Source organism: Letharia lupina (genome assembly GCF_014066315.1).
Source record: "Letharia lupina isolate WasteWater1 chromosome Unknown contig_18, whole genome shotgun sequence".
In the NCBI taxonomy this organism is placed as follows: domain Eukaryota; kingdom Fungi; phylum Ascomycota; class Lecanoromycetes; order Lecanorales; family Parmeliaceae; genus Letharia; species Letharia lupina.
The window spans coordinates 309,735-330,553 of NW_023502987.1; the positions used below are offsets into that span (position 1 = coordinate 309,735).

The 20,819-nt window shown below is 49.4% G+C and overlaps 7 protein-coding genes across 7 annotated transcripts; 3 read left to right on the forward strand and 4 right to left on the reverse strand.

Moving 5' to 3' along the window:
• Positions 1-1,616: 1,616 nt before the first annotated feature.
• Positions 1,617-4,280, reverse strand: HO133_003615 (uncharacterized protein; the record flags this gene model as incomplete). Its single annotated transcript, XM_037294537.1, has 4 exons — positions 1,617-2,280; positions 2,435-2,654; positions 2,707-3,976; positions 4,062-4,280. The coding sequence occupies 4 exons, from the start codon at positions 4,278-4,280 to the stop codon at positions 1,617-1,619; spliced, it is 2,373 nt and encodes a 790-aa protein (XP_037149225.1).
• A 2,616-nt stretch (positions 4,281-6,896) lies between these two features.
• HO133_003616 (uncharacterized protein) lies at positions 6,897-7,481 on the reverse strand (the record flags this gene model as incomplete). Its single annotated transcript, XM_037294538.1, has 3 exons — positions 6,897-7,204; positions 7,256-7,358; positions 7,419-7,481. The coding sequence occupies 3 exons, from the start codon at positions 7,479-7,481 to the stop codon at positions 6,897-6,899; spliced, it is 474 nt and encodes a 157-aa protein (XP_037149226.1).
• A 971-nt stretch (positions 7,482-8,452) lies between these two features.
• Positions 8,453-9,611, reverse strand: HO133_003617 (uncharacterized protein; the record flags this gene model as incomplete). The annotated part of the gene is made up of 3 exons (XM_037294539.1): positions 8,453-8,598; positions 8,651-9,124; positions 9,563-9,611. 3 exons carry the CDS (start codon positions 9,609-9,611, stop codon positions 8,453-8,455), a joined length of 669 nt encoding a protein of 222 aa, XP_037149227.1.
• A 1,235-nt stretch (positions 9,612-10,846) lies between these two features.
• Positions 10,847-13,565, reverse strand: HO133_003618 (uncharacterized protein; the record flags this gene model as incomplete). Its single annotated transcript, XM_037294540.1, has 2 exons — positions 10,847-13,392; positions 13,457-13,565. 2 exons carry the CDS (start codon positions 13,563-13,565, stop codon positions 10,847-10,849), a joined length of 2,655 nt encoding a protein of 884 aa, XP_037149228.1.
• Positions 13,566-13,794: 229 nt separating this feature from the next.
• On the forward strand, positions 13,795-15,658 carry HO133_003619 (uncharacterized protein; the record flags this gene model as incomplete). Its single annotated transcript, XM_037294541.1, has 2 exons — positions 13,795-13,949; positions 13,996-15,658. The coding sequence occupies 2 exons, from the start codon at positions 13,795-13,797 to the stop codon at positions 15,656-15,658; spliced, it is 1,818 nt and encodes a 605-aa protein (XP_037149229.1).
• A 441-nt stretch (positions 15,659-16,099) lies between these two features.
• On the forward strand, positions 16,100-17,149 carry HO133_003620 (uncharacterized protein; the record flags this gene model as incomplete). Its single annotated transcript, XM_037294542.1, has 6 exons — positions 16,100-16,139; positions 16,346-16,408; positions 16,457-16,638; positions 16,688-16,823; positions 16,912-16,986; positions 17,040-17,149. The coding sequence occupies 6 exons, from the start codon at positions 16,100-16,102 to the stop codon at positions 17,147-17,149; spliced, it is 606 nt and encodes a 201-aa protein (XP_037149230.1).
• A 1,993-nt stretch (positions 17,150-19,142) lies between these two features.
• On the forward strand, positions 19,143-20,285 carry HO133_003621 (uncharacterized protein; the record flags this gene model as incomplete). Its single annotated transcript, XM_037294543.1, has 1 exon — positions 19,143-20,285. One exon carries the CDS (start codon positions 19,143-19,145, stop codon positions 20,283-20,285), a length of 1,143 nt encoding a protein of 380 aa, XP_037149231.1.
• Positions 20,286-20,819: the final 534 nt, after the last annotated feature.

Genomic DNA, 20,819 nt, shown 5'->3' on the forward strand with positions numbered 1-20,819 from the left:
ACTTCGACCACAGATTTGAGTTCATCGAGCATTTCATGAAACGTTCGGTAATGGCCCACAAGATGTCGTGGGGACGAAAGCGATGATAGTGGATGGAGCAAAGTATCTGAGAGGATTTGCCATTTGCTGAGATGGTCTCGATGTAGTCACATTGATCTGGCGTATAGCGGATCGTGGCAGTCGGAGTTGAACGCGAGGAGAGAACGAGAGGAGCTCTAGACGGCCTTGGCTTAGTCCCTATCACTGTATGATTGTTAGCATTCACAAAGGCCGTGGGGGCCAGGAGGTACAAACGTGCGGGGGGAAGGTTGACTTGACATTGACAGGTGAGGTGTGGGAATTCCCTTCGTAGAGGTTTGTACGTACGCCAACCTCGCGGTCTTATAGCACCAACAGGCAGTAGAATCTTGTTACCAATGCTTGGGGTTGAAAGAGCTTGTAAGGATGCAAAAATTATAATTCTGGACGAAGACATGCACAGAAGACGGAATCAACTCTTGGGGAAGTGATGGGTTAAGTATTTTGTGCAGACAGGTTCAAGTACTCTCGGCTGAGCTTCGTCACTAGAGGCGTCCAGCTTTCCCATCCCATGCGTGAAAAAGCTCGTAGTCAGGAAGTCAGCTTTGGAAGGTAGAGCCATTCGCTGCTTCATCAGAGCTGGTGAAAATATGTATATGTAGGGTAGTGGCCTTCAAGAATGACATAATAGCAGAGCTGTTTGATCTTGAGATTGACCGACATGACAATTGTGGATGGCATGTTTCTGGTGCGGTATCTGTGCTGGATGTGAAAAGGATTGAGGCACCAGAAAGGATCCCCGTTGATGCAATGGATCTCACGACTTTGGTTAGCACCTTCCCTCAATCTTCAATCTTGCCTAATATATCGTAGAAATCCTGCAACTCATGGCGCTCACTCTGCGCGTTGTGCTGCTCGATTCCGCCATGAAAACGTAATTGCAGAGGAATTTTACTCAACATCAAGCTCAACTAACAATGAAGATACAAATTAGTGGCCTCTTGTTTGGCATAATGAGCTGATGAGTAGAGTGAAACTGCCAGAGAAGTTTGAATTAGTCACGAGAGAGATGTCAAAGTATTCAGGGTTTTCAACCGCCGGTTGATGAACAAGGCCAACATGAGACAGGTATAGGAGGTAAATTTAGATGGCAGATGGGAAAAGTAGAGAGCAGTACTGTGGATAGTGCGATGACATAGGGGCTTGTTCGGTAGGGAGACAGAAAGCCTTGTTGCACCCAGGTACATGCGGATCCACCAATAGATCATGTGTCAAGGTCGATAGCATTTTCATTGTCCAAATAGGATGCTGTGGTTCAAGAAAGGGAAGAAGGTTGGAACATGCGTGGGGGGTAACTCGCCGGTGAATGAAGCAAGCGTTCCAAGCCACCAGAGACCGGACAGATTTCCCGACAAAACATGCCGCAGTGAAGTAGTGAAGACCGCTGAGCTGGACAAAATAAAGGTTATTAAACAAAATCCAAGCCGAAGAAATTTACAAGGTCCCCAACTGACTTTTCAAAATAACTGGAACTAGGACAAATCCAGAACAGCTTGTCGATATAGTCATACCGCCCTTTACCAAGAAAATCTCGCACATCATTGCATGGGCCAGCTACCGAAGTCAGGCATGTTATTGAGATAATCCATCTGGTTGAACACCTCCACGTTCGAGGTTTCGCTGTCTTGATAATTCTGGGTCTGGTCAGCCTGTATCAGATGCGTGAATAGATTCGGGTGGAGATCCATTGGGAAGTCGAAGGCCATATCATTCCAAGACGGTTGCAAGGAGTAATTCGCATCAGAGTAGCCGTTAGATGATTGGAACTGATTGGGCCACGCGGTAGTGTCCATGGTAGGATTCTTGCTAAAATCGTTGCGAAAGTTAAATTTTTCTGTGTATTGTGAAGGGTCTCCTCGTGTCAATTCCGTTGGTCTAGAAAGCTCAAAGCCTGCAGCCGACCGTATTTCCTCATTTGCTGGCCTGTGTGGCCTCCCTTGTTGGTGGAACCACACCCTGACTTTGGTCAATATTTGGAGGAATTTGGCCCCAAGAGTGTGTATATTTTGGTCGTCCAGGGTGGCCACCGCCCTAAGATGAATAAGAAGCTGCTCGAGGTAGAGTGAGACCTTGATATCCTCGGATTTCAGCACTTTTCCGAGCTCGGTTGTACTTGTACTGACGGATAGTTTGATAAGAATGACGACAGCGTAGACTACGCGGACGTAGACGAGCGTTGGGGTTGCGCGGATCTGTTGGACGCTGTAGAAGATACCGAGCTCAGTAAACCTTCGAGAAAATTTCTGTTTTACTAGGAGTTCCTGGGTAGCGATACAATTTCTTTGGTCGCGAAATATGTTTTACGACCCAGAAAATAGTAACAATCAAGGATCAAAGTGCTTCGAATGTTACGTACCTTATGTTCAAAAAGGTCTTTATCAAGGCATCTGATGAAGAGATACATTGAATGATCGCATTGATATACGGTGGAGTCGGAGTTCCTGTTGGGGTGTGTGGCATGGAATCATTCACCGCTACAGAAAATGGTGGTTTAAAGTCTTCGGCGTCGTGATCAGGGTGAAGGGCAATTTCATGCAGGTAAATGTTATTAGCGTGGTAGGTGATCTCCAGGAAAGCTGAACGAGCGTTAGCACCAATTCTTGGAAGCCAATGTGGGGGACGACTAACGGTTCATGATGTTGTCATTGCTAACAGCATGTTGCCTCCATGCTTCCAATTGCTTCTCATAGCTCTGAAGCATGAGCTGAGCGCGCTCATCTGCCAAGCTGACCGTATCATCAGGGCTGTCTAATGCGAAATTTGTTCCGCACTCCTCAACGAGACGTTGTAGCTGGACCCATGCCACAAATCGCTTGTCAGTAGGCGCAGCGTCTGGGGATGTTCTCAGGACTTCAGAGCAATCCGCCATCCAAGAAGAATAACGCATGAAGTTTGGAAGGCGCAGACTCATAGATACCGAAGCACAGAACAGGTAACACGCCAACAATGCTCGGCGGCAGTCTAAGGAACCACTATCCGGCAAATGCTTCTTCGGGGACATCACATGGTTTGCAGACTCTGTATCATAAGAAACATCGAAAGGCTGCCCGCCGGGAAATCTCGTTGGCAGGCTCGTGGACCCTTGATCCTCCGCCAAATCGGGATTGTCCCCGGCAGAGAGCACTTTGGAGGGTTGCTGCCCCATCGAGTTCCCCTTTGGCTTGTTAGCGAGCCCCAAATCCAATGCCATCGTAGCTGCCATGTGTATCTGTTGATGGAACTTCAGGTCCTCAAACTTGTCTGGAGGGTAAGTCCAGAGAATCGAAACCAAAAGAGACTGTACCAGCTCGAGCGACTTGAGACCCTGGATTGACACTTTCGTGGCATATACCCTTTGGATCTCCTGGTTCAGTCTACGATTCAAGGACGGATCTGATGATCCTGAACCTGCCGCCAGGACAGCCAAGAAGAGGATAGGTTTTTTCGATCTAAGCTCGGCCACATTGTAGCTTAGTGGAACTGCCGGATATTGTGGCAGAAGTACATCGAGATATGTTTGATACAACTCCGTAGCCTTGGCCATGTTCAGTATGCCACGATCGATTACGTCCGGCAGAATCGATATTGACTTGGGAACTTCCGTGTTCTGTTCCCAGACCTGGTGGGACGAGGCGGGGTTCTGCGGTAGTCCTTGCTGTTTGCCATGGCTCACGCACGTATCGTCTTTGGTAGCTGCTCCTGGACTGAGACTGCTGTTCGAGAATGAACGGACCCTTCCGATGTCGCTATTCATCCCGTGAGTATCGACGATCTCGTCCTCTTTCTCGAAACTTGACGGTGTGGAGCTACTCCTCCCGTGTTCCAAAAGGAAGCTCATCTCCGCAACCCGTTGTTCAAGCTCCTTTACCCTTGTATCCGTTCTTTTTCGGCGGCGGGTCTTGCTGTGCGTAGTGTAAACCTATAAAGTCATTAGCTTCTGCACTTCCCCAAGGCTGTCGCGTTTCGACATGAGCAGTACGGTATTGGATTGGTAGGGATCGTACACATTCTCTGCTTGCTCTCGCACAACGTTGGCATTTCGAGGACCTCGAATCCTCATTGGCAAGACATCGCACTTTCCTTAGCCGGCAGGCATCACAAGCTCCAATGGTACCCGGTTGGCTCTTCCCTCGCGTGACGATTGCTTCATGTTCGACTTCCTGATGCCCTGGTATCGTAGGCACCGCTGGTGCACTTTGCGGAGAGTCAAAAGTTGCCTCCATTGCTGCTGTCAGTGTGGTGTTGGGAGGACGGTGTGAGCATCAGCTATGTAGTGGTGGGATGCCGCCATAAGCTAAGGTACACACTCTCGCACTATGCCGTTCCAAGAAATACAGTTGTAATCGACCTCCCACACTCCCGCACATGGTCGGGTTGCCTCAGTCCCTTAGACCAGCCTAGCCCGTCACTAAGCCCCTTCGGATCAGAAAAACCGAAATTTGTTTAGATCGAGTATCGATTTTTGAGTGTTATACGATGAAATATATTAATAGCTAGCTTCTATTTTCTATTAATAAAAAATCTATATATATAATACTTTAAAGCTTATTTTAAAATTTAATAGTATTAAAATTAAATATTATATATAAGTATTCGATATCGTTATATATATAAATCTATTAAATCTATTAAGATCTTAATATTATTTTCTAGAGATTAAAAAGATATAATATAAAATAAAATATAAATTTCGATACCTTTTTAAAATATTATCTTATAAAATTTTAATCTTACTCGACTAGTTTAATTAAAATGAATTATTATATTTTTTTTAAAAAATATAAATTAAACGTTAAATAGTATTAAAACTAAGTTAAAAAAAGATTAAAAACTCGTAAGTAAAGATTTTTTTTAAAGAAAACTTATATATATATTTTTAATTTCTTATATACGTTAAATATATCTTATAAAGATTATATATTAAATTTAAAATAGTTTAATATAAATAATATAACAATCGACGGCAAAAATAAGATAAATTAATTATAATTTAGGAATCTACGCTTAGGTGTGCTATCTGAAGATTTCATACCTTAGCGTGCTTAGATAGTAAGCAAAAGGGTCTTAGCTACGGTTAGCGAAGAATGAAGCTTAGCACGCTCTAAGGGAATGAGGCAAACGTGAGGCTGACGGCTAGAGTAGCACGCGGACTCTAATCTGTGGTGCAACTGCTCATATTGGCAACGGCTAGCGAAGCGCCGAAGGATTCACGTGTCATCCGGGCAAACTCGACGTGGAGAAGTTGGGCAAAGCGAGGTGTGGTGGGTGGGTGGACCCTCCGGGCGCTTCCGGCTGAGCTTGTGTACAGATAGATCGTTGTCATTGCTACAGCATGCTTGTTACGACGGCCAAAAAGCTCATAGCCCCCAGCAACACCTCCACTCCGCCCCCTTGGCCCCTCGTCCGCTTCCCGCCCTCGTTGATGATGACATAACAGCCCACGGTTCGTGTGGGGGCACCAACGTTCGCCTCTACTATGGTTTTGTATCCCGTTGAACAACTGCCCGAGCTCGTCACCTCCGCCTCTTGTCCTGCTGCCGCTGTTGTAGTCGTCGTGTAGGGAGAGTATACTGATGTGGTGGGGCTGTAGTAACTCGTTGTCGTTGGAGAGTAGTAAGACTCGACAGTCGTCTCTGTCACGGGGACAATTGGGACGACGTTCGGCGCGGTCGACGATTCGCAATTGCAGTTCTGACTGGCACTTTCGTAGACGGTCGTGGTTTGCTCCGCTTGACTCCATGTTGATGATGACGAGGTATAATATTGCCCTGCAGCGCCTGCATTGGAGCTGTATGCGCTACCCTGACAGTTGTACCCAGACGCGCAACACGCGACTTTCCCTGCATCGTCCCAGGCGCATGATTGACCAGAATTGCAGCAGTATTGCGATTGGCCCATGTTGGAGCAGGATGTTTGGTAGGAGGCGACAGGAGCGCCATTGAGGTAGATTGCTGTGAAGAAGCTTCCAACGCTATTTTGGGCCGAGGTCAAGCAGTAGTGGAGAGAGAGCAAGAAGAGGACGCATGGAAGGTAGACTGGAGTCACCATCTTGGCAGTGTGAAGGGCAAAGCCTGCATTCGGAAAGTCATTGATGGACAAGTCTGACCGCTGCTTTCGAAGGGGAATGTGGAGGTTTGTGAATAGAGAGCATATCTAGCGTCATTGGGCAATAATGTGGGAAGGAGAGTGATAGACTTTCTGGACTAGCATTCGAGCTCTCCCAATAATCAGTGGAAGTTGCGAGATTGGAATCTTGGAAGCTGACATTATTAGAGTATTATCAGTCTGCCAGGAAGCCACGCGGAAGGGTGATTGGAGAAGTGGGGCCCTCGGGTCTAGACCGAAAATCATTATATCATTATCCCTCTTCAGCCTTATCGTAACCCTAATCAATCTGTTGGTGGTCTGCTTCCCAGCCTCCTCCAAATCGAAGCATGGGTCATGGCGTCAGCAGAGGAAGCTGATAGGACTATAGATGAGAGCCAATTGTAACGCTGCATGTTTCATGGATGCTTTTACAAGTATGGAGGATTGAGGGAAGAACACCCGGGGTATAGTTGTCTCATGATTGTTGAGAGCTGAACCTTTGGCATATTGGACGGCTTGATAAATGTGAAGGTGTATTGAAAGCGTTCGGGACTAGGCCTGTTGAATTCTGAAGAGGCTGGTACCCAAATGCAATAAAAAACTCGAAAAATTGTAGCGAGCTCGGCGTCTCAAGGGCTGATCCCTTCAGACGACAAGAAGCCATTGCTACCAATCCCAGCGGTACAAGACCACATAAGACGGAACTCTCCCATCATGTTCAGCAAATGCCTGAACCCCCTTTCCACATTCAACTAGATCTCAATCTCTCCCTTCTCTTCGAACACAACATATTGCTTCTGTCCCCCTTTTTTGAAACTATCGGTCGATCCGAGAGTGTCTTCCATGAATTGCATGTATGTCACCTTTCCGTCTTCGTTGACCTTACACCAGATCGAAAACGGACTGACGGACACCTGTCCCAAGGATCTCGAGCGATAGGTGAAACTGCCAAAGACCGCTACATCTTCCCCAGCGCCAAAAAGGGTCTGGATCTCAAAGGCTTCGTTGGCCCAGATTCGATTGACGGTGGCAAAGGTATCGATAATGGCCTGTGGGCCGGCTGGGACAGTCGTAAGCACAGCCACTTAAGGCAGGCAAGATAGCCTGGTACCTTTTGTATGGCTACCTGCGTACGGCAGGATCTTGGTAAGATCAGGGTTGTCGTAGTTGAGTGATACATAAGTTGCATCTGGGGCAACGAGCTCTCTGACTACCTACTAGGCGGTCAATATCCAGCGGTTCTGCGATTGGGCACGAATAAGAAGCGGACTGACCTCGGGATTGAGTGTGTTCTTGAGAAGCTTCGAGACAACTTCGGTAGGTGTAGTAGACGACATTGTGGCAATAACAGTCCAGGGTGTCGGTCAAAGAGCGAGAGAGCGGAAGTCTGTGGACATGGGAGGGAGTGCGGACGAGGCCCATCTTGAGTTTCTGCACTCAAACGTTGACTCCTCAGCCTCGACGGGTCGACGTGGGGTAGATGCCCAAACCCCGCGCATTAGTGATTGATTGTCTTCCATCTCCAAGGCTTAGAAATATTTCACACGGTTTGGTGATTTGTAACGCTTGAAAGATGCGTTGAGGGTTGTTTGAAATCTGCTTTGTAAGAACGATCGGCGCCAAGAAGGATAAGGCTGCATCTGCCGCTAGGCTTGCTAGTTCCGCCGATATCAACGCTAACCCTGTCAAATCATTGCAACCAAACCACTTCAATTGAACATGTAGACCAACCGTAAGGTACCCCGACCTTCGTGATGCATTGAGCTGCATCAGCTTATCCATAGCGCTCATTTAGATGCATTACAAAGCTCCCTAGATCGGGTCAGAGTTCTATTGTCATAATTGCCAATCCCTCACACATCACACGAATGCTATCCCAAACAGTGTACAAGCAGCAAGCTGCCTTGTCGTGGACTGCTTTCGCCCCTCCCCAACGATGGAGATAAGTTCAAAAGGTTGATCAGCAATACAGCTAGACTAGGTGACCAGACGTCGGACGTTCTGCTTTCCTGGCCAGAACCCTGAAGCTCTCCTTGACTTGTTGCTCTGGTACCAATGTTGAAAACACGCCATCGCTTGCAACACTTACGATCGAGACACATGGCAGCCGAGATCAACGGGCTGTCATACTTGTTCTTGGCTAGGCTACATCGATCCTCCGCTGCAGAAGCATAGAACCCATGCCAACCAGCCAGTCTTCCATTGCCAATCCTTTCCCTTTCAATTTGTCATTTCAAAGTAAGCTTCGTCGGCCTGGAGTCACATTTCAAATCCTCATGTCATCCCTGGTGACCCATCCAACATGTTCTTACTTCGGAGGAGGATTGGTTGTCGAGAAACAGTAGCGTGCGATCTTCCATTCGCCGCCAACTTTTTTGAAGACGAACAGCTCCTGATTGGCCTCGTTCCCTTTGCCACGACCTTTCACGACAGTTGTACCAGCGGAGTTAGTACCTGCATTTGGTCAGCCCCCAGGGTTTGTGCATAGGTCCTGCTCATTGCTTACGAGCGAAGGCGTATTCAGGGCTGACAGGCATGACCTCCTGGATGTCGAATTTGACATCGAATTTGATGATCTCGAAGAAGCTTTCGTAGGCCTTGCGCACGTTGGCAATGCCGACGAACGAGGGCGAGTGTTGGGGCATGACGATGCCATCTTGAGTGTAGAGCTTCACGGCGTCTTCAACGCTTGCGTTGTTGAGGGCATCTTGGTAAGCATGTAGGACAGCCGAGATCTGCTCGATATCTTTAGACACTGTTCTCACACGGTCAGGATGCTGTCTGTTGAGCTTGGAGACAGCTGTTTGCGGGACGTACTGATGAGGCTTCTGATATGTTGAGGCAGCAGTCCAGCTATACACATCCAACTTTTGAATGATCAAAGTCGTACCCTCCTGCAAGAAACGGGTCCTCGTCTCCTGTGCTATGTTCTTGTCAAGATTCTCTTTCTGAGTGGGTGTGAGGTCTCCTCTTATAAAGACTGAGGGAGAATGTGACAGGTCTGGTAGAGCCAAGCGCGGCTCCTACTCGTGGATGGTGTTATCTATCTTTCCTTAGCCTCCCCCTCCTGCTTTGGGGCTTTGGCAACAGGCTTTTCTACCGCATAGTATTGTCTCGGCTACAGGGGGCCTCGAACTCTAGCCTAGCGTGCATCGTGGTTAGGTAGGGTGATGAGATGGCTAGCACATCTGCAACCCGAAGGGCCTAGCGTGAGGATTACCCCGTTTTTGTCAATTAGTCAGAGCCCCGAATGCTTTGAGTTATCCTGACAAAGCTGACTATCTCAGGCCATCAATGCACTCGATCCTGCCGCTTTACACCTGTTGCACTGTCTCCGTAAGGCAGGCTCGATGAGACTAGACCAATCATGTTCGAATTCACTGCTGACATGTGACCAAGAGCAGCAGTCTGCGCAGACTTCCAGACTCAGGGCTCAGGGCGGCGATGCCGGCTTGACCTTCTTCCATGACGTCCACCTTCCCTAGTCTGGCCCCACACATTTGACGGCGCCTTGCCTAAAGAGCCTTTCTCGCTATGCTCTTGACGGACTGTCCTTGAACCCTTGAGGGTTTGAGACGGTCTCATGCAATCACGGTGAGCGAGCTCTGATAGGTGGATCAGGTCGGTGTTTCCTGCACAAGGTCTCCCTCCGGCATCCTGAGCATGTGATCAATTGCAAATCATTCAAAACCCAGGGACCCTGGGTTGGGCGCATGACTCGTGATCTTGTTACATTCCTTGTTTGGTCAAGTCTAGGCACGTTGCAACTATGAAGGTACGAGAGCAACTTGGCTGTCGGAAACAAGCCGAGACTACTCAAGTTTCAATGGAAACGTTGTGTCCAGCGTTCCTGCATCCCTTAATATTCTATGCTTTGGTCATCAGAACATTCGAAAACCCCTAGCACAATCCGTGAGGTCAACTTGCTTCTTCTCCTTGTTCCTTAACCTACCGAACCTCGGGTTTGTGAATGTGAACCCGACCTTCTATATCTCCTCCCTGTCTCACAAACCCCAGCCGCCACAACAAGGGAAAGCGACTCGAACCCCCAAATCCAGCCTATCTCCCACCTCTCACGTTTGAAACACCCTAGTATTGAAACCCAAAAAAGCCTCGTCGCTTTCAAACTTCTCAAACCTAAACAGGCACCAGAGACCTCCCTGTCGAATTCTCTCATCCTCCCTCAAGCCTGAAGAATTGTGAATGCATGACCTTGATCTCGATTCCATACTTACGCTACTACGGCTACCGGACCACCGGTTGCAGGCCCTGAGACATGTCCATTTCCATACTGCCAAAAGCAATCGATCCTTCTGCTCAAGAGGGGCAGAGCAGCCCCGGATATCAGCAGTCTCAGATCAATCCGCAGCCGACTATATTTTAGTCAACTCGCCCAGTGATGAAGAGGAAGTTCCCAAAATATCGGCCCCAGAACTATTTCGATCGGTCTGAGACATTTGCAGAGTATTGTCAGAGCGATTGAATTGTGACTTGGTGTTAACTGTTCACTATGATACACGTAGCTTCAGCCCACATGCAACGAGCCAAGAGGCGTCTAGCTCTGAAACAACGTGGAAGTCATGAGCACAAATGCCATCAACGTGATCGTCCACCGAGGAACCGGCCATGCCAAAAGCTACCAAAACTCCAGCTCATAAGATGCTAGACGAGAAAGCAGCAGTACCAGAACTCCCTCTTCTCCCTATTCGTCTGCAAAAATCCACTTTCCCTTCGGCCTAATCGCCTCCCAATATCTTTCTTGCACTTTCTCTCGCTCCATTATGTCCGCGGCAGCCCGATTGTCCGCTTCCTCTTGGGTAGTCGGAAAGTCCACTTCCCAAAGCCCTGGAGCCTCTCGTGCCCGTGGAAAGGCCTGTCTATGACAACCATATCGATTGGCAAATTCTTTAACCTTTGCTTCAATCAAGAGATCCGACCTCTCCTTCGAGGACATACTCCTCAACTGGCGGTGGTTGTCTCCAAGAAACTCTTGCATCAGACGCCAGTCCGCCTCGTCTTCGCTTTCTCCCGGCTTCTGAGCCGTGTTATATCCGCTATCGGTAATATATTTCCGAAGCTCCTTGCATCTTAGACAGTGACGGTCGGTGCAACCGGAGAGAGACTTCTTCTCATCGTGTCTGCGGACGGTCTCGTGATATGCGTAGTCACTATAAGAGGGATTTAACTTGAAATCTTGCAGGCCGAGGCGATCTACTGGTCGCGTTCGGAGAGGTTCCTGCTCTGGCCGGGTTTCCGAGTAGTCTACCAGTGGGGCCTTGCGAAATGCTGGGAGATTCTTTGTTCTTTTAGTCACGGCTTGCGCTGACTCGCTAAAATTTGCCAGTTCGGATTTATTTCCTGGGCAATGGTTGAGCTCAGATCTCTTGGCCGGGAGGCTTCGAGGTGTAGCTGGAGCTTTGGACCTTTTATGATACACTGACTGGGGAATTGGCGTCTTTGACCATGCCTGATCAGGAGAGACATGGGCAACAGACTCTTCGGATATGAGGAGCGACTTCTCAGGAGAGGGTTTGGTCAATAGAGCCCCGAGGCGATGGTGGGTAGGTGGCGCTTTGGGTTCCTTATCCGCAGGCCCATGCGAATTATTTTGCACGTCCCCAAGAATCTTCCCAGTCTTAAGTGCATCACAGTTGGAAGACAGTCTTTCTCCGTCTTCAGCTAAGACTGCCATATAGGCTGCACCGCGATCTTGGCGACTTGGAGGACAGGGCCGCTTTCGATTTGCGGATGGATCGCTGGTCCTCGGTAAAACAGAGGCATTGACATCTCTAGACTGTAGAATAACAGGGCTAGCCAATTGGGGTTTTCGTTGCCCGACTTCTCGAGGGTCGTTAGGCGTGTGGGGTTGTTGGGCAGGCTCGTTGGTAATCGGAGATGAGGACCTGGGAAGGTCGAGAATGGGGTTCCTCTTCTCAGCGGCCTCTAGCCGTTGATGAATCCGATCATTGTGGGCGTGTTGTCGGGCCATCCTCTCATCTCTGCGAACTTTCTTCTTGTCATCTGCTGTTTTCTCGGGTAGGGTGGTATACTTTTCTGTGGATGAGCTGGCTTGCTTGTCTCGCTCGCCCTCGATATCGGAGTGCTCGTCATCTAAATGTCGAGGATATTGGGCCGCCGTCATATCATCTAGCTTGTCTTCTTCGTCCTGCGCTGCTGTCAAAGTTACCATCATTGAGGACCTAAGCCGTTCCTGCGCCATTCGTTGCCTCTTCCTCGGCGTATCGAGATGGCCTCCCACATCGTCCAAGTCAAGACTGTCATGGGGTCCATTCAAATGAAGGAGAGGTGGAACTGGTATTGGACTTGAAAATTGCTCGTCTTTAGGGGGGAAGGTCCGGGGAGCTGCTCCCAAATGGCGTTGATCATCCTCATGCACGTGGATGTTTTGGGCACTACTCCTCGCAGAATGCCTTCGCTTTAATGATCGTTCGAATACTATGATGGGTGAACTACCACCAGTGGCTGGCTCGATTTTAATTGGCTCCGCTTGCCCTTCAGACTCAGGAGTAGCCTCGGTAACATCCCCAGAATCTGACGCAGTGGCGACCTTATGCCCAGCTTGCAATATGCTAGTCTCGTCTGACCGTGATCCCCAGTCCCTGCTATGATGTTCAAAGACCTGATCGTGCCGGTATTCTGTTTCTTTTGGATCTGCTAGTGCATTGTGATTAGGAGATAGAGACCTAGAAAAACCACTAAGAGAAGGAGTGAGAGCCTCGGGGAGTGCTGGCGGAGCGGGAGCACTTGAAGATCTGCGTTGTTCCGCTGTTGTTAGTGGGCTGGCTCTCGTAGAGCTAGGCCGTAGATGACCGAGCCGCTTATTGGGATGTTTCAATATCCAACTCTTTCGATATTCTTTCCACTGTCTGAGGGAATCCTTTTGCTCCCGAACCTTTGTCTCCAGGTGCTCTCGGGCCCAGACAAGTTTTCCATAGTCACTTCCAAGCTTGATCAAATCCTCTTTGACTCGATTGTACTCTTCAATGTCAACGGACAGATTCTCAGTCTTAGTCTCGGTCTTAAATGTAGCACTTGATCGATACGCTTCGCTATTACCACCGTGGCTACCAATGTTTGAGTGCTCTCGGTGCCGCTGTCTGACTTCTTCGAGCTCCGCTTTGAGTTTCTTATTTTCCGCTTCTAATTCCTCGGTCCTTGCCACTTTTATTCGCAGAGCATCAATCTCTTGTAGATAGTTGCTTCTTTCAACCGAGTAAATTTTGTCACCTGAGGGCATCCCATGCAATTAGCCCACATCTTCAACCTCTCCACCACATACAGGAACGCTTACGCTCCGTGAGCTTTTCGGTGAACTCTCCAGTCAAACGATGTTCGAAATCCTCCAGGTGCTTTCTGACGGTATGCCGGATCTCAGCCTTCGGTCCCTCGGGTGACTCCATTGAAATAAGCTGGGGCTCCTGCCCTTCCCCCTTCGTTGCGAGTATGCTAATTCATCCTCAAGGTGGGGGTTTTAATTGTTTGTGGACGCGCTCTTTGTAGAGACGCGACCAACGTTCGGGTTGTAGTTATCTTATCTCCGAAGCCGGGATGCTTGCCGAGAAAGAGGCAGAACTTCCTTACTTCCACTTCGACCGATTCTACGGTATCTCTCCGTCGTGAGAAGCTGCAATGGCAAAGCGCTCTCATGAGGATCAAGAAACAGACGACCGCCCAGCAAAGCGTCTACGTCCTAGCGATCCAGACAGACTGTCACACTTGAGCGATGAGCTTCTCATAAGAACTCTCTCCTACCTATCAGTCTCAGACCTTGTTCTCTGCCAAAGGTGCGCCTGCAGAACGTTACTCCGAAACTCATAGCTGACCGTGCAGACTTTCTCACCGCCTCAACTCCTTGGCTGGTGACCTCCAACTGTGGAAGGCTCTTTTCTACGACCGCTTTGTTCGCCCCCGGGCTTCTCGAATACCAGGCGTTCGAGACCAGGAACAGTCCCCAAAGTCTTTATACTACTCGTCCAAGATATCTAAATGGCTTGATGATGACCATCTTGTAAGGAGAGGAAGCGTGACCAATTGGAAGAGACAATACAAGCTACGCCATAACTGGTCAAGGGGCAGCGCAAATGTCAGCGAAACCCAACTTGCAGAACACCCTTCACAACCTCCACTGCTAGTACGCTTGCATGAGGACATAGTTGTGACTGCGGACCCAGTCGCTGGTTTGAGAGCGTGGGTGCTGAAGGGAATTGATCGGCTGATTGCTACCACGCCATTTTACAGGGGCAAGGATGATCGCAGTGCTGGTCCGACATCTTTGTCAATCGATGGAGCACAGTCAAGAAAGGATCGAGTGAATATATCGGTTGGGTATGATGATGGCAGCTTTGCGATCTACACACTACAGCGGAATGAGAGGAGATTTGCATGCCGATATGTGCATGCTCCATCCAGGAACGGCGCGATTCATGCCATTGCGTACGCTTCACCGTATTTACTGACCATGACTGGAGCACCTCTACTATCCCTATATCGCTTTGGTCATGAACCAGAGGAAATCATGAGCAATCTCGAGTCGAGTTCCGGCAGAAGAAACAACATGGGTTCCATCTTCACTAAGGAGCCTAAAATCCTTGTGAAAAATTCTCACGGAGACGCCCAAGAAGATCTAGGTGGCTCTGGTGTGAACAAGGGAGAGGTAGACGATGATGCAATGATGCGGCCTCCGACCTTGATATCCTCGTTGAGGTCGCAGACAGCCTATCCTCCAATATCACTTGCCATCAGGGCTTCATCAACTAGCATCGTTGCTTCGATAGCTTATGCAATGCCCACTTGGACGTCTGGATGGTCCGTTGGATTGCAAGAGATCCGTATAACACCAGATGGCACCATCATTGATTCTCGTGTGGCATCTGCAGCGACTCGAGGTGCTCTATCGCCACCGTCGAATCCACAACTGGATCGGTCAGTGCACAATTACAGTACGACCACTTTGGATCAACGAGTCGTTACAGGCGTGAGGATGGCTCTTGGCAGTAAACCGACGTCTCTTTCATACAATCATCCTTATCTATTATCAGCTCACCCGGATAACACGCTCACACTTTATATGGTAACATCAAATGCTGAGGAGCTGAGCGTAGGTGTGGGAAGCCGGCTGTGGGGCCACACTTCTTCCGTTTCTGGAGCTCAGGTTGGTGACCGTGGCAAGGCTGTCTCTGTCAGTGCACGAGGTAACGAGCTACGGGTATGGGAGCTGGAAGGTGGGATGTCTTCGAGCACATCCCGAAAACGGGCAGCTGCAGGCGAAGCTAGCGTACGAGTACGTCCTAAGAGGGCTACCTCTGAGACGAAAATAGAAAACACATCGAGAGCCGACATTGGTGCTGTTGCCGGCCCTAGGTTCATGCGAGAGCAAGCATTTGACGATTCGACTGTCACCCATGGCTGGGTTGCATTCGACGAAGAGAAAGTGGTACTACTCCGGGAGAAGATGCTAGGGACTCAGGCGTTGGTGGTGTATGATTTTGAATAGCAAGGTCAATGCGTCGATATGTTTGAATAAGAAGCGCTGGAATCTGGCATTTTATCACATCGTCATGGCATTGATTACTGCTGGGCAGTGACTTCTTTTGTGCTTCTGACCGTCCGTTGAAAATGACGAGGATGCCAAGATCCAGGGTTCTTTAGCGAGCTTTCTTTAGCGCTTTTGCCCCACGACCCGGCAAATCTCATGCTTGACACCAAACAAAACTTCCTGTCAACAACCTCATCACCTCCTGTAACGACTGAATTTTCGTTGCTTACCACTGACAATTGCGATTTGGTACAGTCCTTGCCGATCTCGACCAAAGTAAGCGAACCCACAGCTCACCATTCAGAAGCCTCAAGCAGCGACGCTTAAACTCAGTGAAATATCAATGGCGCTTCCACGCTGACCTTAAGTACTTGCATAGATCAATAGATACCAGTAATCATGGATTACCAGCAACCTGGCGGGCGCGGCTGCTATAACTGTGCGTTACTGAATCGCCCTTTTCTCGTCTTCTGCTATTTTAAAAGCTGCAACACTAAACACCTGGATCGCAACGCACCCTACTGGCCCACAGTTTCTACATTGCCAACCCTGGTTGCTCTGTACTTAGTACCAGCGTTCCTTGGCATCCTCGATGTCTCAATGCATGGGCGAAGATTCATGGCTGACCTGTCGCTATCTCAACAGGCGGCGACAGCTCTCATCAAGCCCGCGATTGCCCAAAGCGTGGCACCCCCACCTGCTACAACTGTTAGTGTCGAGAAGCCCCTCTCGAAAGCCGTCAACTGACCTTACTAGGTGGCGAAGAAGGCCATGTCTCTCGCGAATGCAATGCTCCTCAGAAAGAGAAGGCCTGTTACCGCTGCAATGAGGTCGGCCACCTGAGCCGAGAGTGCCCCAATGCTGGTGCTGGTGCTGGTGGAGGAGGGGGCATGGGCGGCGGATATTCTGGCGGAGGAGGCGGCCAAGAATGCTACAAGGTAACAAAGTCTGGTTTGATTTCGCTGCAGCGCTGACTACGACTTGTAGTGCGGCAAGGTTGGCCACATCGCTAGGAATTGTACCGAGGGCTACGGTGGAGGTGGAGGAGGCGGCTATGGAGGTGGAGGTGGAGGATACGGTGGAGGAGGGTACGGAGGAGGTGCAGGCCGTGGAGGAGGCGGAGGTATGTTTCTCATCCTTTTTGGGAGAGGCTCGCTCGCTCTCGTTGTCCGCTCTACGTCTGTTCGATACTAATCCCCCATTCTGTCTAGGTCAAACCTGCTACTCTTGCGGAGGCTATGGCCACATGTCTCGTGACTGCACCCAAGGCCAGAAATGCTACAACTGTATGTCACACCCGCTCCTGGAGGCATCTTCCAAGTCTGACTGACCGCAACAGGTGGCGAGCAAGGACATCTGAGCCGCGACTGCCCCTCGGAACCTTCTTCGGAGCGCGTCTGCTACAAGTGCAAGCAGCCAGGACACGTTCAGGCAGCTTGCCCCAATTAAAGCTCTCCCAGACCTCTCTACTCGGCCAGGACGTGGATCATCACATTCTTCTTGTCTTCCAACAGCGACTGCATATCTCGCCTGGCGGCGGTTGAAGGGGGCTTCCGCGAGGAATCTACAATTCTTGTATTCTGATTTCCGGCATTCACGCATTAACGATTTTATACCCAAGCATTGAAGGCAATCTTGGTGGGGATATCGAAGGGCGAAGAGCAGAGAGAGATGATGTTGAAGCCACAAAGGCCGTGTTGCATAGCGATGGCTACTCATGTATGCTAGTTTGATGATGTCTTTACGGCCTGGTCAGCATTCAAAAGTTGATAGGAAATGATGACCGATGTCTCCGATCTCAGGACATTTTTCTCCTACAATACTGTTCCGTGATGCCCGATGACCCCTCCTACCAATTATTGGTTTGGACTAATCCTCAGACAGAGGCACTCTGATTACTTTCTATCACAAAGCGGACTCGGAGATGGTGGGAGACTTTGGTTCCTTCTCTCACAATGGGAGAAAGAAGCATACACGGAAATGGCATCGTGACCATCTACGCTGCTTCCAATTCTTACTACGCCACTGACTAGTCCAAGTAAAATGCGACCACATATCATTTCGGATCACAGGCTGAGTGAGGTCAATTGACCGTAGTGCATTGGTGCATAAAGGATGCGCATGACGTCCCGATGGCTTGCATCCTTTTCTTGCCGATCTCCCACGCTCCCATGGCATGTGAACATTGAGAGCAAGGCTGACGCCCAAGAGCATCACATTTGTCTGTGAGGTCGGCAATTGGCTCTCCTTTTCCGTGAAGCTTTTCAAGGTCATGAATGGTTTGTGTATCATGTATCGAGATGGTGTATAAGAAATGCACTTGGGATATGCACTTTGAATTGAGTTTCTTCCCGAGGGTCTGTGTGTGGCTCAAGATATGCGCGACAGGGAGGTTTGGGTGTTTTAAGAAGCATGGGGTACATAGGCGGGAAGGGCTACGGAGGCACGAGGGACCTGAGTGCCCAGTGGACCCCTTAATTTGCTTTTTTTAGGGCATTTTGGGGAAAGGGAAAAGGAAAAAGGAGATATCCGGGGACCAAAGTGGCGCAAAGATGAAACTAGGCTTCTTATTGCCTGGTGTCAAATATTGACTCACTCAGACTCTCCAAAGAACTATTACTACTTAAAATATTTCCATTATTATTGTTCCACTCGTTCCCACTCCCAAGGTAGCATCTGACTTATTTGCTCGAACCACCCTCACACCATCTCGGACAAAGGAAAACATTGTTTAGTCTCTCTTCCGTCCCATTGACCAATCACGGGTGGAATCATCTAGCACTTTCTGCTATGATCCTACGGCCCAGTCGTTTCACTGCCGGCTGACCACAGGATGCCAATGGCGCTTAGTCTTCCCAAGACCTGAAGGAAAAGGCAGCATTTTTGCTCTCCCTCTCCCTCTCCCTCTCCCTCTTCCCTTTGCCTCATCATCGTTTGCGAGTCATCATCTTGAACCAGTCATCATCTGATCCAAACTCTGCTGCCTGACCATTGACCCCCCCAATTCACTTTCTGCGCCCCACTCATTGTCCCTTCCTATTGACTCCTTCCTTCCTCCTGCTATTCACCGCCAGCCTTGTTCTGAACTTTCTGAACAAGGCTCCCTCATCTTCTACATTCCATCCTTCCTCCACAAAGCTCTTCCATCTTAGATCATCATCAACGACTGCTGGCTCTCCATCTCTTATCATCAATTCATGAATTCTTGGCCATCGATCCTTTAGAACATTCCAACGTTGTCCCGCCTCCGAGCCTTTGCCACCCTCTCGGACCACCTCTTAACACCTCTTAACACCGTACACCTGACAAATCGCTTTCAACGCAGCCACAGGCGTCCATTGACTTCTGCCTGCTACCACATCATCTACAACTATCCTCGCCAGCCTCCAGTAATCTCTCCTCCTACAACATTCATCAAAAGTCATCGACACACCCACCAAGCATGTCACGCTTGCCTACAATATCGAACCTCATGTCTCCTCCGGAGGCAAAACCACTTGAGAGCTTCTCTATCACACCCGCAAAATCTCCATCCACAGCACATTCCTATCGCTTGAGCCCGGAACAGACCCTCGCGCCAATGGCAAAGAGCACGACTCCAGATACCAAGACGCTGAGAATCCTACCATCACCACCAGTCTCGCCATGGATGAACAAGCGGTACAAAGGAGCAAAGGGCGAGCGTGCATCGCCGCAAAGTCATGAACGGCGGTCTGAGGTGGTCAAAGACCCTGTATTGTATCCAGAAGGGTCCTTTGAGTCTGTCGAAGAACATCCTCTGTTCCCGGCAGAAACTTCGAACTCGCACACGGAAGACATCATCAGCAATCACATTGCAATGCAAGGTGGCAAAAAGACCAACCGCCCTACGCGTGACGAGTACCGCCTTGCACTGGCTTGCGTCTCTCAGATCGGTAGTCTCTATAACCGCAATCCTGGTGCCTACATGAAGAGACAACGGGAAGAGGTGGAAGACCAATACTGGCAAGCAAAACGTATCTGTGCCAAACCCGGCACAAGAGCTATTCCGGTCGCCATTGCTCCAGCACCGAAGCAGGCAAAGCGAGCCATCAACCGTGTGGCAACACCCACCAAGGCTCCAGTCCCAAGGGTCAAGCGTACCCCGAAAGCTTCACCAATGGCCAAGTTGATGGGCTATCCAGACAAAGGACGCTCGGCAACGCCTGACCGCTTGCCTGGCACAAAGCGCGAGGACGTCGACTACAACTCTCTTCCCGACTACGCACCTCCTACAGACACCCTTCCAAAAGGGAATCCAAAGGTTCTAAAGGCAGATTGGGCTAGCAACAACGTCCTTAACCTGTCCAATGACCCGGATCGAAACATGCTCCATGAGGCCGAAATCAACCTCGCAGGCACTCTCCGCTTGAGCTGTGCAACTTATCTCTGCAGCAAGCGACGAATCTTCGAGGCCCGCCTCAACGCTCTCCGGATTGGCAAAGAATTTAGGAAGACGGATGCTCAGCAAGCTTGTAAGATCGATGTCAACAAGGCTAGCAAGTTATGGACCGCCTACGACAAGGTTGGGTGGTTCGGCAAAAGCTACTTTTTACAATATCTCTGAATCACTGCTTCACCCACACCCTAATCACTATCTACGAATTTCAAATTCAACATCTACACTCATTCTACGACGATCAGATTGAATAAGGCGATCCGATATTACGACACTCCACTTTTTCCAGGAACATCCACGGGCAGGACCCGCATTCACCGATCGACTCGGGCAAGGCGCATCTCAGGTTTCCTCTCCACTCGGTTCGACACCTTCTTCACAGCGACGGTGTTCGGCTCATCATTGCTCTTGACCACAGATTGTTCGGTCCAGCACTCAGCTCACAGATACCCCTTTTCGCTTTCTATTTGCCTCTGGGCAATGTTTTGATGGACATAATGACAGGATATGGATCACGTACGATTGGCCTCGACTTGAACCGAAGGGAACAGAGTAAGGAGGGAGGCAATTGACTGATGTCACGTGAATTGGAGTGACTCCGGGAGGGAGATTGGAATGGCGGGCCAGAAGCATTATGCTCGCTCTCTTTTTGAGCCTGTATCTAGTCCAACCCAATGCAATGAAGTCAATGACACCCATACA